The sequence below is a fragment of the Budorcas taxicolor genome, chromosome 4 (genome assembly GCF_023091745.1).
Source record: "Budorcas taxicolor isolate Tak-1 chromosome 4, Takin1.1, whole genome shotgun sequence".
NCBI lineage: Eukaryota > Metazoa > Chordata > Mammalia > Artiodactyla > Bovidae > Budorcas > Budorcas taxicolor.
The window spans coordinates 48,691,947-48,705,390 of record NC_068913.1 but is presented as its reverse complement, the minus strand read 5'-3'; the positions used below and the strand labels follow the sequence as shown (position 1 = coordinate 48,705,390).

At 46.9% G+C, this 13,444-nt stretch overlaps 1 protein-coding gene across 1 annotated transcript in view; it reads left to right on the top strand.

Annotated features, from left to right (window-relative positions):
- Nucleotides 1-13,444, top strand: part of ATXN7L1 (ataxin 7 like 1) — a 256,540-nt gene that overhangs the window by 199,456 nt on the left and 43,640 nt on the right. Inside the window, exon 4 of the mRNA XM_052638627.1 lies at nt 8,806-9,028. Coding sequence (XP_052494587.1) covers nt 8,806-9,028 — 223 coding nt within the window. The remainder of the gene's footprint in view (nt 1-8,805; nt 9,029-13,444) is intronic.

Below are 13,444 nucleotides of genomic sequence, written 5' to 3'. Positions count from 1 at the left end.
CAGCTTATCACAAGGCTGGAAGCCACTAGTTTTCGCCTGGGCTGTGGCGGCACTGTTACACTTATGTGACTTGCACAGTGGGTATGCTAGTGGTCGGGGCAAAGATCACCCTGATGGAGGAGTTAACACCATACCGGTGGGACTTCTTGTCAACCCCTCCACTACTGTACTGGCTCTGGACACATGGGAGCAGCTGGGGCAGTAAAAGGCGAGGATGACAGCTCTGTCCCCAGGGGCAGACGGGCTACACACTGGCCTCAAGTTCTTCAGCCCACCTCCCGTGGGAACCCTGTTCTCTACTCTCAGGATGACCAGGTGGTGGTCAACCTGGATCTGGAGATGGTCTCCTCTTCCTGAGGGAACCCTCGGGCCAGGCAGTGTCTGTCTTATCACTACCATTGTATTTCAGTGCCAAAGAGATGCTAGAAAAAAAAACGAGGGAATGAATGAGTGGACAAATGAGGTGTGACTTTAACATATGCTGTTCTGTCCTTCCTCCTGTTGAATTTGCACCTGTTTTCTCCCCTTTTGGCCTCTCTGGTTAAGAATGTATTAGTGTTTGTTGCTGTGTGTTTTTCTTTTTTCTTGTGTGGATTTAAAAAACAACCTTAACAAAACCAGAGCCATCCTATATCTTCCCTTTTTTCCTCATCTATCTATGTTATGTATCCGTATATATAGTAACAGATATATGGATACATATCTGTTTATATTCCACGGCTTCCCTGGTAGCTCAGCTGGTAAAGAACCCGCCTGCAATGCAGGAGACCCCGGTTCAATTCCTGAGTCAGGAAGATTCGCTGGAGAAGGGATAGTCTACCCACTCCAGTATTCTTGGGCTTCACTGGTGGCTCAGCTGGTGAAGAATCCCCCTGCAATGCAGCAGACCTGAGTTCAGTCCCTGGGTTGGGAAGATCCCCTGGAGAAGGGAAACGCTACCCACTCCAGTATTCTGGCCTGGAGAATTCCATGGACTGTATGGCCCATGGGGTCTCAAAGAGTCGAACACAACTGAGAGACTTTCACTTTCACTTTTCATCTGTATATATATATATATAATGTTTCATGTTTTTATAAAGTAATGTTTAGTGTTTGCAGATATTGGTGATATTTTTTATTTTCTTGTGAATTTGGGTAATACTGTCTCACACACACATTTCCTTAGGTTGAGATAACCATCATACGTGTCATTTTCAGTTATTTTATCATAGATCCAGTTGACTGTGGTTGTTTTTTGTTCTGTTTTGTTTTGTTTTACTATTCTAAACAGTGCTGCTGAGGCTATCTTTGAACTTTTCTTGGGGGAGGATATTTCCTTGAGGTCTATTTTCCAGACTAAAATTACCAGGTTACCAGATCAAATGTCTGTGAATGCTTTTTAACTGCTGTCGTCAGCACGAGGCTGCTCTCGAGAGAACTCTTGTCCCTTGAAAGTACCCCCAGTGGTGTGTACATGTGTTTGCTTCCCCACTGGTCTACATTGCTGGAGGCATTGTGGGGGGAGGTGGGTTTCTCTTTCAGCTTGGCTAAGTGTCTAGTGAGCGCATCCTTGGTGGCTGATGGAAATACTTCAGGGCCCTGGAAAGTCCCTGGGACTCCCCAAATCCTACCCAGCAGTGCTTGATGCCAGAAATGCACACCTGAGGATACATAACTAAGAGAAGAGAGGCGAAAGGGGGACGCTGCTGAGAGGGCGGAGTAAAAAGCATCCCAAGTCATTTCTGACTTCAGCGTTGTATGCCAGGCCAGCTCTGAAAATGGGAGATGCTTTGTCAAGAATCTTCCGAGAGGTTGGATGGCTTAAGTGCAGAGAAAAGAGGGCATCCCAAAGGTACAAAGGGCATTGGTTCTGGGGCTAGGTGGGCCTGGGCTCTCCTTCCAACTGCCAAGGTCAGTGTGACCTTGGTCTTGTTTCATAATCTCATTAATCTTTAATTTCCCAACTGTAGTGAGGTGGCTAACAGTATCCACTTTGAGGGATTGTTGGGTAGATTATACGTGAACTGGTGGGTGTAAAAGCAGCCTCACACATAGTAGGCACCCAGAAATGCTGCTCCTCTTCCTAACTGAACGAATGGGTACAGGGGAACCAGATGGCCGAGAAACAAACGCAGCCCTTTGGGGGCATTTGAGAGTTGGGCTGACATGAGCAGTGTAGGCACTGGCCCACGGTGCCTTTTGTCAAAGTGCCCCAAGTGATGCGCATTGCCTGGCTGGGTAGCAGGTAAAGAGAGGTAAAGAAGATCTAGTCTAAGCTAACTGCTGAATTGGTGACAGGCACCCCCGCTTGAAGGAACACCTCCCAGCCACTCAGGCCCTGACAGCTTTTTAAAGAGCCCGCCCCGCCTCCCCTCCCCCGACCTGAGGATGAACGAGGCTCCGGGGCAGCTCACAAGCACTCCCAGCACAGCTGCTTGGCACGGTTCTGTCTGCTGCTCTCTGCCTGCCTCGTCACTTGACTTTCCTGTGTCTTCATTTCCTCCCCGCTGAGGAAGGCTGATTCAATATCCCCCTTCTAACCACCCTGGCACTACATTTAATGCCCTGCTACAACTGTGGCAAATGAGACCACAAGCTCACATGCTGACACCCTGCTCTCCACTTCCAAGTCTTCATAGACTTCCGACGGGTTTCCCCAATGCAGCCTGCCTCAGTGTCCACAGCTGTAAACTGGGGGAATACCTGCCCCACCGCCTCACCGAGTGGTCACAGGATACAGCTAGGTGGTTCCTGCATGATTCCCCAGGCTGAAGTCTGGGCTCTGCCCCTCACACTCCAGCTTCAGTTTACTTTTGGAAGTCCAGAGGTGTCCTTTATGGAAAGCATCCTGACTCCAGCTACTAAAGCCGATAGAATCCCTTGATAAAATAGAACCCAGCTAACGATTTGCCAAACACCTGCTCTCAGACATGGGGGCCGAGGGGGACTCAGCACTGTCCGAGGAGCAAGCCAGGAGCTGGCCTCAGCCCAAGGGAGCTTATACAGGCGTGTCGGGCCACAAGTGACTGTGGTGTGTGTGCACACTCTGTTTGGGGGGAGGGGGATTGATCCCTTAAACACCATATTGGAAAGTTCCCAACGAGTTCTTTCTAAAACTGATAAAGGGAACCACATTGGGTGTTGGCAGCTGGCTTGGCCATTCATGAGGAGTCTGTGCTAAGGTTTTAAATGCAGGACATTGATGCTCTGAGTATAAAAATATCTCAGTGAATAAGCCTAAGGGGAGGGGAGGGTTTAGAATTTTTACCGAGGTAGAATCGCCTGAGAATCTGGTAGACTTTTCCCAGGGGAGAGTACAGGGAGAGAATTGTGGAGACACCAGGATTCCCCACGTAGTGTCTGCCAGCCCCCTGCTCATCTGGCGTCTGGGATGGCACCCTGGATGGTGGCACCTAACCATACACAGTGAAGCAGGTGGTCTTAGAATAGTCGGTGACAGAGGCAGGGCTCCGAATTTCCTGTGATGGAAATGCAAAACAGTGAAAGGATTTGGTTTTTTATTTCTTTGGTCCTGGGGTCCCCAACTCTTTGGGGTTGAGGTTTCAGGCTATGGCTGGCTGATACCTTAAAAGCTGCCAATTAGGTGTTTTCCCCCTCTTCCCCCTGGGGCAGTCAGGTGCCCTGCTGAAATGCCCATACTCATTGGGGAGGAGAGGTGTGTCCAGTAGCCTTCGAGGTGCTCCCTGCTTACTGCAGCATCTTCCAGGACTCAAGGTGATAGAGCCCAGACTCTGAAGACATCCCCAGGTATAATGTTTCCTAGCACCATGAACTCAATCATCTTGTCTCTCTGACCTCAGTTTCTTCTTCTGTAGAACTGATATAATAATTGTACATCTCTGAGTGTTGTAAGAACTAAATACTATAAGATAATCCAAGTGTTTCATAGAGTTCTTCTTTCATAGAATTCTTTCCATTGGCACATGGAAAAGTCTTAGTAAGTTATTATTATTTTTGGTCAAAGGACAAAAAGGGTGAGAGCAGAGGTTGTTGATCCAACATCAATCACTGAGATTGTTATTGATGTAGTGGACACTTAATTCTGCATGAGTGTCTTGACAGTGATTTCCTATTTTCACTTCTGTAGGTAATGTACTCACAATCAGCCTCAGCACAATAGATTGGTTTGGTCTTTCTGTTCCACAGTCTAGAAAGAAATGTGTTTTAAGAACTGTAGCCTTTTTCACTTTGGGAACTACACATTAAAGAAATAATCCTGAATGACTTTTTAACTAAATTGTAAAAAGAAGAAAAAAGAAAGAAAAAAAAAGTCAGACGGTAAGTAGTAAGAGAAAAACTAAGTAGTCTACAACATGTCAGTGATTAAATATTCTCCAGACAAGAATCCTGGAGTGGGTAGCCATTCTCTTCTCCAGGGGATCTTCCTGACCCAGGGATCAAGCCCAGGTCTCCTGCATTGCTGTAAGTTTCTTTATTGTCTGAGCCACCAGGGAAGCCCTAATTAAATATTACCTAACCATTTAAAATGACCTACATATGGGAATTAGAAACATATAAGTAGAATGACATAAGTTGAAAAAGAATAATCCAAGGTATCGATTGATTACAGTTTTGTTAATGCAAGAATGAGAAAATTTGGAGGAAAAGGATTTTTTTCTCTGAGATTTATCTATAGAATATTTTAATAGTGGGTAAGAAATGCAATGTTCTTTAAACTGTATCCAGGTAAAGCAAATGTAATTAGAATAATTATAGGGATCCACCTGAGGCAATCCCTTGACCAAAATGGGGGGTGGGGATGAGTAAACCCAAAGTAGGTGAGTTCTTGTATCAGAATGATTGTGATGCAAATGTAAAACTTTATCCAGAGACATTCCACCTGCCTGGCAACCTCTTTCTACAAGAGACTAAGACTGTCTTTCCCATCAGCAGCCCACCCACCTCTCCGACAAGGTCGTCACAGACTAGAGAGACAGATTCGATAGGCATTACGTCTTTATGAAGCATCTGCTCTGCCCTAGCCAAACATCAGTACTCCCCATTTTCAAAAGCTTGCCCAAATGAAGTAAGTGTGGTGCTTACCTCCTAAGAGAAGCTCCAGCCACTTTGACACTGGTTCCCCGCATGCATAGGCTTTGTCACCTGCACCGTGCCTGGTAAGCTCCTTCTCAGAGCTGAGGGGACAGAAGTACAGGTCTGTTTGTGGAACACCATGAAGATGTGACAGACTTAATTCAGTCTGAACAACACGGAATAGTTTTGCAAATAGGAAATACTGCTTCAATCTCTTTATTATGATACAGAAATCGCCCAGTTAAAATAAAAGGAGGGTGAAGGGCCATCTTCCAAATTTGATGAGTATTCTCTTGTATACAATTTGTTCTTTCAATTGGTCATTCAAGAAAAAATCATATGGCTTCTCTCCTGGCTCAGATAGTAAAGAATCTGCCTGCAGTGTGGGAGACCCTGGGTTCAATCCCTGGATCAGAAAGAACCCCTGGAGAAGGGAATATATATATGGACTGAGCATGCACACACACACACACACACACACACACACACACACACACAAGTGTGTGTGCTCAGTCGCTTCAGTTGTGTCTGACTCTTTGTGACCCTTTGCACTATAGCCTGCCAGGCTTCTCTGTCCATGAGATTCTCCAGGCAAGAATACTAGAGTGGTTTGTTATGCCCTCCTCCAGGGCATCATTCCAACCCAGGGATCAAATCCACATCTGTGTTTCCTGCATTGCAAATGGGTTCTTTAGCCACTAAGCCATTTGGAAAGCCTATATGTGTATTGTGTGTGTGTGTGTGTGTGTATACATATATATATATATACACATACATATATCTGTGTGTATACATACATATATATACATATATATATACACATATACATATACGTATGTTTGTATATGTATATGGATAAGCCTTTTTCTTCTCTATCTTCTTTTCTTCTCTCTCAATTTAATTTTTTCTGTGAGTTAAGTAGCAGAATGTTTTGGCAGGGTCACTAATTGTCATTCTCTGGGGGTGATTTTGTAATCACTGATCTGGCCCATTCATTTGTCCTTAAGGTCACTCTTCCTTCTGATTTATCTTGCTCACTTGTATTATTTTCAACTCTTAGTTTAACAGAATAAAAATCCTCTTCATTTTGAAAGTTTCTCCCCCACCGGAACAGAGGAATATTTCTGCACATCCTTTCCCCCCACCCCTTCTGCCAGCTTCAGTACATGAGAGCAAATGAGTGAATAAAGTCTGCAGAAAAATTCAAAGCAGTAGTGGTAAAAATCAAGTCTTATTTTAGTTTTGGAAACTTCTGCCAATAGAAAAAATTGCTAAGCAAGACATTTCTGAGGGGCAGAAACAGCTAGGAATTTGAAGTGAGAAGGCTTGGTTCTGGTCTCAACCCTGCAGACTGGTAACTGGTAACCTCTCTCACTGATAACCTCATCTGTCAACAAGCAGATCAAATGAGCTGGCTCTCTAAGACTCAGTTCTAACCTTCAGTGATTCTAAGTCCTGCACTTGCTGATTTCTTGGCTTCACATCTTGGTCACAGTACACCCCATTTCCTGCCTTCCTGAGAAGCAGCTCAGTCCCTGCCCACAGCATAGAGGCCCCGTTCCTCGCACGGCCGTTAGCCCTGACCTTGGCTAGTCACCTCGCGCTCTCTGGGGCTTCTTTGGCCAGTCAGCCATGGGGAGCGTGGAGATGGCTGGCTGCTTCCTGCCTGTCTCAGAGGGGTTGTAAAGGCCAGCACAATTCTACGAAAGATGAATTCCTCCAAGGAAGATCCCACCTGAGTAAGATATTTCAATACTTAGCTGTAATTATTGCTGTAACATTCAGGAGTCATGAGAGATGGGAAGAGAAGGAACAGGCGTAAGAGTGCCTTGTATTCATGGTAATAGAGTAGAAACAGGCCTTCAAAGCCATCTAGGGACCCACTCATTTACAGATACAGGCATGGAAACTGATCAAGTTCAAGTGGAGAACTCTAGGTCATGAGCCTAATAATGTGATGCAGTTGGAGTTGGAGCCTGAATCCCCTGGCTTTCAGCCCAGGGTCCTTCCTCTCTTCTACATCAAAACAGAGGTCCTGGAACTCTTGATTTCCAAATCCTTCAATGTGATGCCTCTGGAAACTGCACATGCATGCAAGGCCTCTTCTTGATTCTGTGAAGAAAGACTCCCCAGTAAAGTTACTCAGTGCAGGCAACTTGTGAACCCTGGTCAGGCAAAAACACCCAACAATCAGATGATCCTCAAAAACCACTTTCCCCTCCCAGTTCCCACTTCCTCAGAGGACTAGAGTCAGTCTGCTTGGAGAAAACTTGGCAGCCTGCTGGGACCAGGGAGCACAGAGAAACCCCAAAGACTTGTCTCTGATAGAGTCAGTCTGGCTTTCTTCTCCTGGTCAGAGTACTGGGACTAGCAGCCAGAAATATCTCCCTAATGAGAAAAGCCTGAGACTCAGGTTGGAGATGGAGGGACAGTGGGATCTGCTAGCTTTGCCCTCATCTTGTTCATTATCACATTCAACCCAGATGTCCAGCTTTTTATATCTGGTCTTTCGCATTAGGATATCTGTTATAATTTCATTTATTTCATTTATACATAGTAATTAGGCACTAACTGTTATATATGTGGGGCTTTGTAGTAGGTAAGAGGGAGCCAGAGGGGGCTTAGGATTTCAGAGCATTTGTCTTTTGAGGGGGTTCACGATTCCTTCCTGTAATTGTGTACAGGACTTGGAGGCATTTTTCTTGGGAAGGGGTCTTTAACGTTTATCAAATCTGTTGCCCTGTCACAGATGGGAGCCACGGTAGTGGGTGTGCACTAGAGCTCTGCCTCGGGTACCTGCTATCCTGGTCGGCATCCTCATCCCGCCCATTGAGTTGAAACCACAGATAACTGAGGGTGGACAGGTGGGGCAGATCTGGTGTCCCCGGAACCCCAGGAAGCTGGACCTGGCTGCTCAAGTCCAGGCCCTGCTCCTGTGGATTCTGCCTCACTGTTATGTCTTCCTGCAAGTCCTCACATGGCACCTGTGGCCCTGGGCCTCAGTGAGCCCTGGAGAGGCCACAGGGACATGTGGCCACCTCCCAGACCTAGAGGACCCTTTCATTCAGCCCTGCAGGTCCTTGTGATTTCAGTGCTCCCACTAGGGATCTTCCCAAGTGGCACTAGTGGTAAAGAACCTGCAAGAACCTGCCTGTCAATGCAGGAGACATAAGAGATGCAGGTTCGATCCCTGGGTGGGTAAGATCCCCTGGAGAAGGGAGTGGCAGCCCACTCCAGTATTCTTGCCTGGAGAATCCCATGGACAGAGGAGTCAGGTGGGCTAGAGTCCATGGGGTTGCAAAAAGTCGGACATTACTGAAGTGACTTAACACACACTAGGGGTCAGGTTTCAGAAGTTTCTGTTGGCTCTCTTAAAAGTCCTACCCTCCTCACTGCCCTAAGGGACCCTGTGGCCTCTGAGTGGCTGTCTGAGGATGACCAAGGTTGTGTGGTTCTCTCACTGTGCCCAGGTAACATCTGGCGTCCCCTCTCTGTTCCCGTCCATGAAAATGATTTTGGAGGATTGCCTGGTAAATGCCTCCAGTGAGAACTGTGGTGCGAGTGCAGTGTGCCATTTGATACAGAAATTCAGAAGGTAATCACTGCTAGTTGGTGGGATAGGATGTCACGCAAACTGTAGTCAGAATGGAGGCTCCAGGGGCCAGCCCTGCAAGATCAGCACTCTGCTCTCTGCCTGTTGTGTATATTAGTGTGCATGTGACTCCCTTGCTACAGATGACGTGCTGAGTTCTATTCTTTCTCCCCCTGTAGAGAGAAGACACGGTTCAATGTGTAGACCTTCTCCATCTCCGGCGTCTCCACCCTCCAATTCCAGGACATCACTAGTACAGGTGAAAACGAAAACCTGTCTCAGCGGCCATAACTCTGCCAGCAGCTCCTCAAAGCCATTCAAAACGCCCAAAGACAATCTACTTACCTCCAGCAGCAAACAGCACACAATCTTTTCAGCGAAGGGATCAAGGGACAAACCATGGTGAGTGTCGGGTGGGTGCTGGCGGCTGGCTGACTCTTCTCGCTGCTTGCCCCCTAACCGCAGGAAGCAGTGCTTACCCATTGTCTTTGTTCTGGGCATCGTGTCCAGGAGTTTGGGGAAGTAGGGAGAGAAGGGACAGAAAACCGTCATGATGGGATAAGAAACCTAAACGCTGGAGAGAACCGGGAAGTTTAAAGGACCGTCTGCCTGACAGGGGTTTTTTATTCCACTCCTGAGAGCTGAGGCAAGTTGTGTCTAAGAAGAGAGTAAACAGAGAAATACTCCTCAATTATACGGTCACCTCTCAATTTTCTGCCCCAGTGAAGAAAAGTGTTGGTATAAATAATCAAAACCACAGCCAGTCCACCCAGCAGGGAGTGAGGCCAGGGCCCTGCTCAGGGCCCAGGAAGGCAGGCCCCCCCACAGAGCCCCCATCACAAGCAGCCTGGTCTCCGCTCCATGAAGTAACTGCCAACAGAGGCAGGTAATTGGGAGCTGACCACAGGAGGAAGAGAGGAAATCCAAAGACAACGTCGCTGCTTTGATGAGATGGGAGAGGGCTGGCTGCAGGTGACTGTGAAAAATCAGAGGCTTTTAATTCACTTTTTTTAATCTCCATCTTTACGGAAAGTCAGTAAAGGTTACCTATGGAATGGACAGATAGGAAACCAAACAGAAAATGAGGACAGGAAGCAGAAGATAAGTATCTTCAAATGCCAAGAGCCCTTAGGGACTGGCTTAGTAGAGCCTCCAGCCTTATCTTGCTGGCCTTGTGAAGGCAGACGAGGTGTAAGTATGGAGATTGTTCATCTATATGTTTAAAAAGGAAGCAGTCTTCAGTTAATTCATGTTAGTTAATTACACTTACGTTCATAGCTGGGAAAGCTGTGGACGAAAGTCATCAGTTGGTTTGTCACTGCACGTGGGAAATTATGATGACTTTGTAAAGAGCTAATTGTGCCAGATCAACTGAGGAGCCTCTCACGACAGAGAGGAAGGGTTCAGACGTGGCTGTCAAGAAGGGGAGTCACCTGTCATACAGCCGGGGTTCACGGCCTGTGTTTGCTGTCTTCGGAGTGTTAGGATCTCTATGCTGTAGGATGTGACTGTAACTGGTTAGGGAAGACCTAGCCTGTGAGTGATACTGGTGGCCTCTGGGCCTGCCTGCTGGTCGCATGAGTGTCCCTCTTTTGGTTACCTTGGAGAGCACCTGAAAGTTTGTTTGCCAAGGTGTCATCTGGTGTCCCTGATGTAAGTGCTTCCTGAATCACTGCCTGCATACAGATCTCAGCTGGTGACCTTGGGCAAGTGGCTAGATCTTGGTGTGCCTCAGTTTTCCTCATGTGTAAATGAAGAATGCGGTTGATGATATCTCTGTCCCATGAGATTTTGTCTGTCCCTGTGAGGATGGCTTCCCTTGTGGCTCAGCTGGTAAAGAATCCACCTACAATGCAGGAGACCTGGGATCGATCCCTGGGGTGGGAAGATCCCCTGGAGAGTGGAAAAAGGAAAGGCTACCCACTCCAGTATTCTTGCCTGGAGAATTCCATGGACTGTGTAGTCCATGGGGTCGCAAAGAGTCGGACATGATTAAGTGACTTTCACTTTCATGAGGATGTAGTAATCTAAGTGTTTTAAAAGCAGCAACTGTGATATCTGGGGCAGGGCACATCAATAAATATTTGATGATCATGTTATCATTATCATTATTGTCACATGTGCCAAAGGACAGAACTCCTATAACTCCTCAACCAGGTTGAGAAGCAAAATCTCCTGGTAAAAGTAGAAAAATGGTTCTTCAGACTCAGACTGAAGTTGAAAATGGAAAAAGAAAAGCTTTGAGTCAGAGCCTAGAAATGAGCTCTAGAACAACCAAATGAGGGAAACTGGGACAAGGCTCATGGGGAGTAAGTTGGGAGGAGACTTGGGGGGGTCACAGATCACAGTGTGAATGCTGTAGATGATAAACATGGTCCCGAAGGGCGAGACACAGCCCCAAGAATTCTCCTAGGAAACAAGGGTTCAGGGGGACCACTGGGGTTAGATCAGCCACCACGTGTGGGTCATACCAACTAGCCTGCACTTACTAAGCCCTGCTCTGGGCAAGGCCCCTTCAGCTAGAGACAGAAGATGGTTTTGAAAGAATCTGAAAATACTAGACAGGGTCCAAAAAAGGCAATCAAAAGGATTGCAAGGAGAGAAATAGCCATTCTGAGAAAAGGACTCCAAAAGCTACAGCACTGACCTTGTGTGAAGAGCAGAAAGGTCCTGGGTGACCTACCTGACTGCAAGTAGGTGGATATTCCAGAAAGATCAAGGGATACAGGACCAGTGAGGCTGAGCGTTGATTGCAGCAGCCTCCTCACTGCTCTCATCTCTGGTCAGTCCGTCCCCTGCCCACCAACGCCAGCGAGGTGTATCAGAGGGCTGGGAATAGTTGATTTGGTGGCTTCCAGGGCCTACCTCAGTTCAGGAAGGCTTCCCTAGAGGGCTGTGTGGAAGAAGCACTGGCCAACAGACAAGAAAAGCCAGTTTAAGTCCCAGCTTGGCCACTAACATTCTGCATGACCCTGAACAAGTCACTTAACTTCTTTAAGTCTTATTTTCAGGCCTGAATATTTTGTCATTTTTAATTTACAGTCCTCAAAACTTCTCCAAGTTTCTTAATTGTCTACTGAGTTTGAGTTAGAATCTCAGCCCAGTGGGTGCCTGAAGTGGGGAGAAAGCAGAAGCAGGGCTGAGTCCCCTTTAAAAGCCAAACACCTACATCTAGAAGGTTTATCTATAAACACCCTCTACAAACTGTCTGCAAACCCCTTAATCCAGTCGTGATCATTCAATACTATCCCCTTACTCTAGCTTCCCCACCATGTCTTCCCTTGGTCCCTTTACCTAAAACATCCATCCATCTTTATTCAATTTAACATTTAATGAGCACCTACTGTAACACTATGTCCCAGCTCTGTAACAGTCCATAAGGATGTACAGGGCTTGTCACCTGTGGCACCTTTGTGCAAGCTAAAAATAAGCCTGGATACAGCCCTGGACCAGAGAGCACAATTGGCTAATGACCATCATCCCTTTCTCACTTCCTCAGCCTGACATCTAATGCAGTGCACGACCTGCACAACTGTACACTGTGCTTTGGTGACACGAAATTAAATAAGACACACTGTCCTAGGAAGCCTGTGAAAGGAAGCATGCGCCAGCACAGAGTACAGTGTGATAGGAGCTCAGACTTGGGTGGCACAGAGGAAGGGCACCTAACCCAGGCCGAGGACTCAGGAAAGGTTTTTCAGAAGAGGTCACACTTGAGCTGAATTTGAAGGATAAATAGGAATTAAACTAGACAAAGAAACTGGACTAGAATGATAAATCTTATATTGATATAGATATGTATGTGTGTATATATATATGTACACACACATTCAGATATAAATCTAACAATATATTTTTAACCACAATTTTTTTAAATCCTTTTTTTTTTTTAGAGAGAAAATGGGGATGGTGTCCTAGGCAAAGGAAACAGAACATACAGACGTACTTGCTTGTCAGGAGAGGCAGGTGATGAAACTGAATAGGTGACTGAGGGCCAGATTATAAAATTCCTCTGTATGAGCTAACTTCGGGAATTTGGACTTCACCCTGAAAGCTGCGTGGAGCTGTGGGAGGAGTGGTTTTAAGGTGTTGTGAGACCCCCGTGGAAGCACTATGAAGGTGGTTTGAGGGGCCACTCAGGAAGCAGCCACAACAGTGAAAATGCTTTTGTATGACCCGGGTGGGGCGTGATGACAGCCTGGACCCAGACAGCAGTAGTGGACGTGTGCGGAAGCGACCAGGTGGGAGATACCGAGGAAAGCTCCACAGGACTTTGGGGCTGGCTGTGTTAGGGCTTGTAGTACAAAGGAAGAGTTTAGGGTAATGTTCCTGGCTTGAATAGCTGAGTGACTGGTCCTGCCACTTCCTCAAGAGGAGGACAGAAAGGACCTGAGTCTAGGGTGGGGAGGAAAGGAGGAGTTCAGCTAGGGAGTCAGTGGAGTTTGAAGTATCTGAGAAACATCTGCGTGGAGATGTCTGCTGGGTATTGAGTGTCTGGAACCAGAGATCGGGAAAGAAGCCTGGGCTGGGAATGGGGATTTGAGAGTTGTCAGCGTAGATGTGGGCACTGAAGCAGTGATACAGAGGGGATTTCCCTAGCAGTTACAGAGCTTGAGAAGAGCAGGGGCCAAGGGCAGGGCCCACGAGAATGGGGGCTGGGTGGGGGGGTGGGGGGTGGGCAGGCTTCCCTTCTCTCCTGGCTCAACACTCACTGCTCTTCACTGCCTATCCCAGGGACCACCTTCTTCTCAAAGCCTTTCTCTCTCATTCTGTCTCTTGTTACCAGCCACTTGATATATTGGCATCTCCTTTTAATCC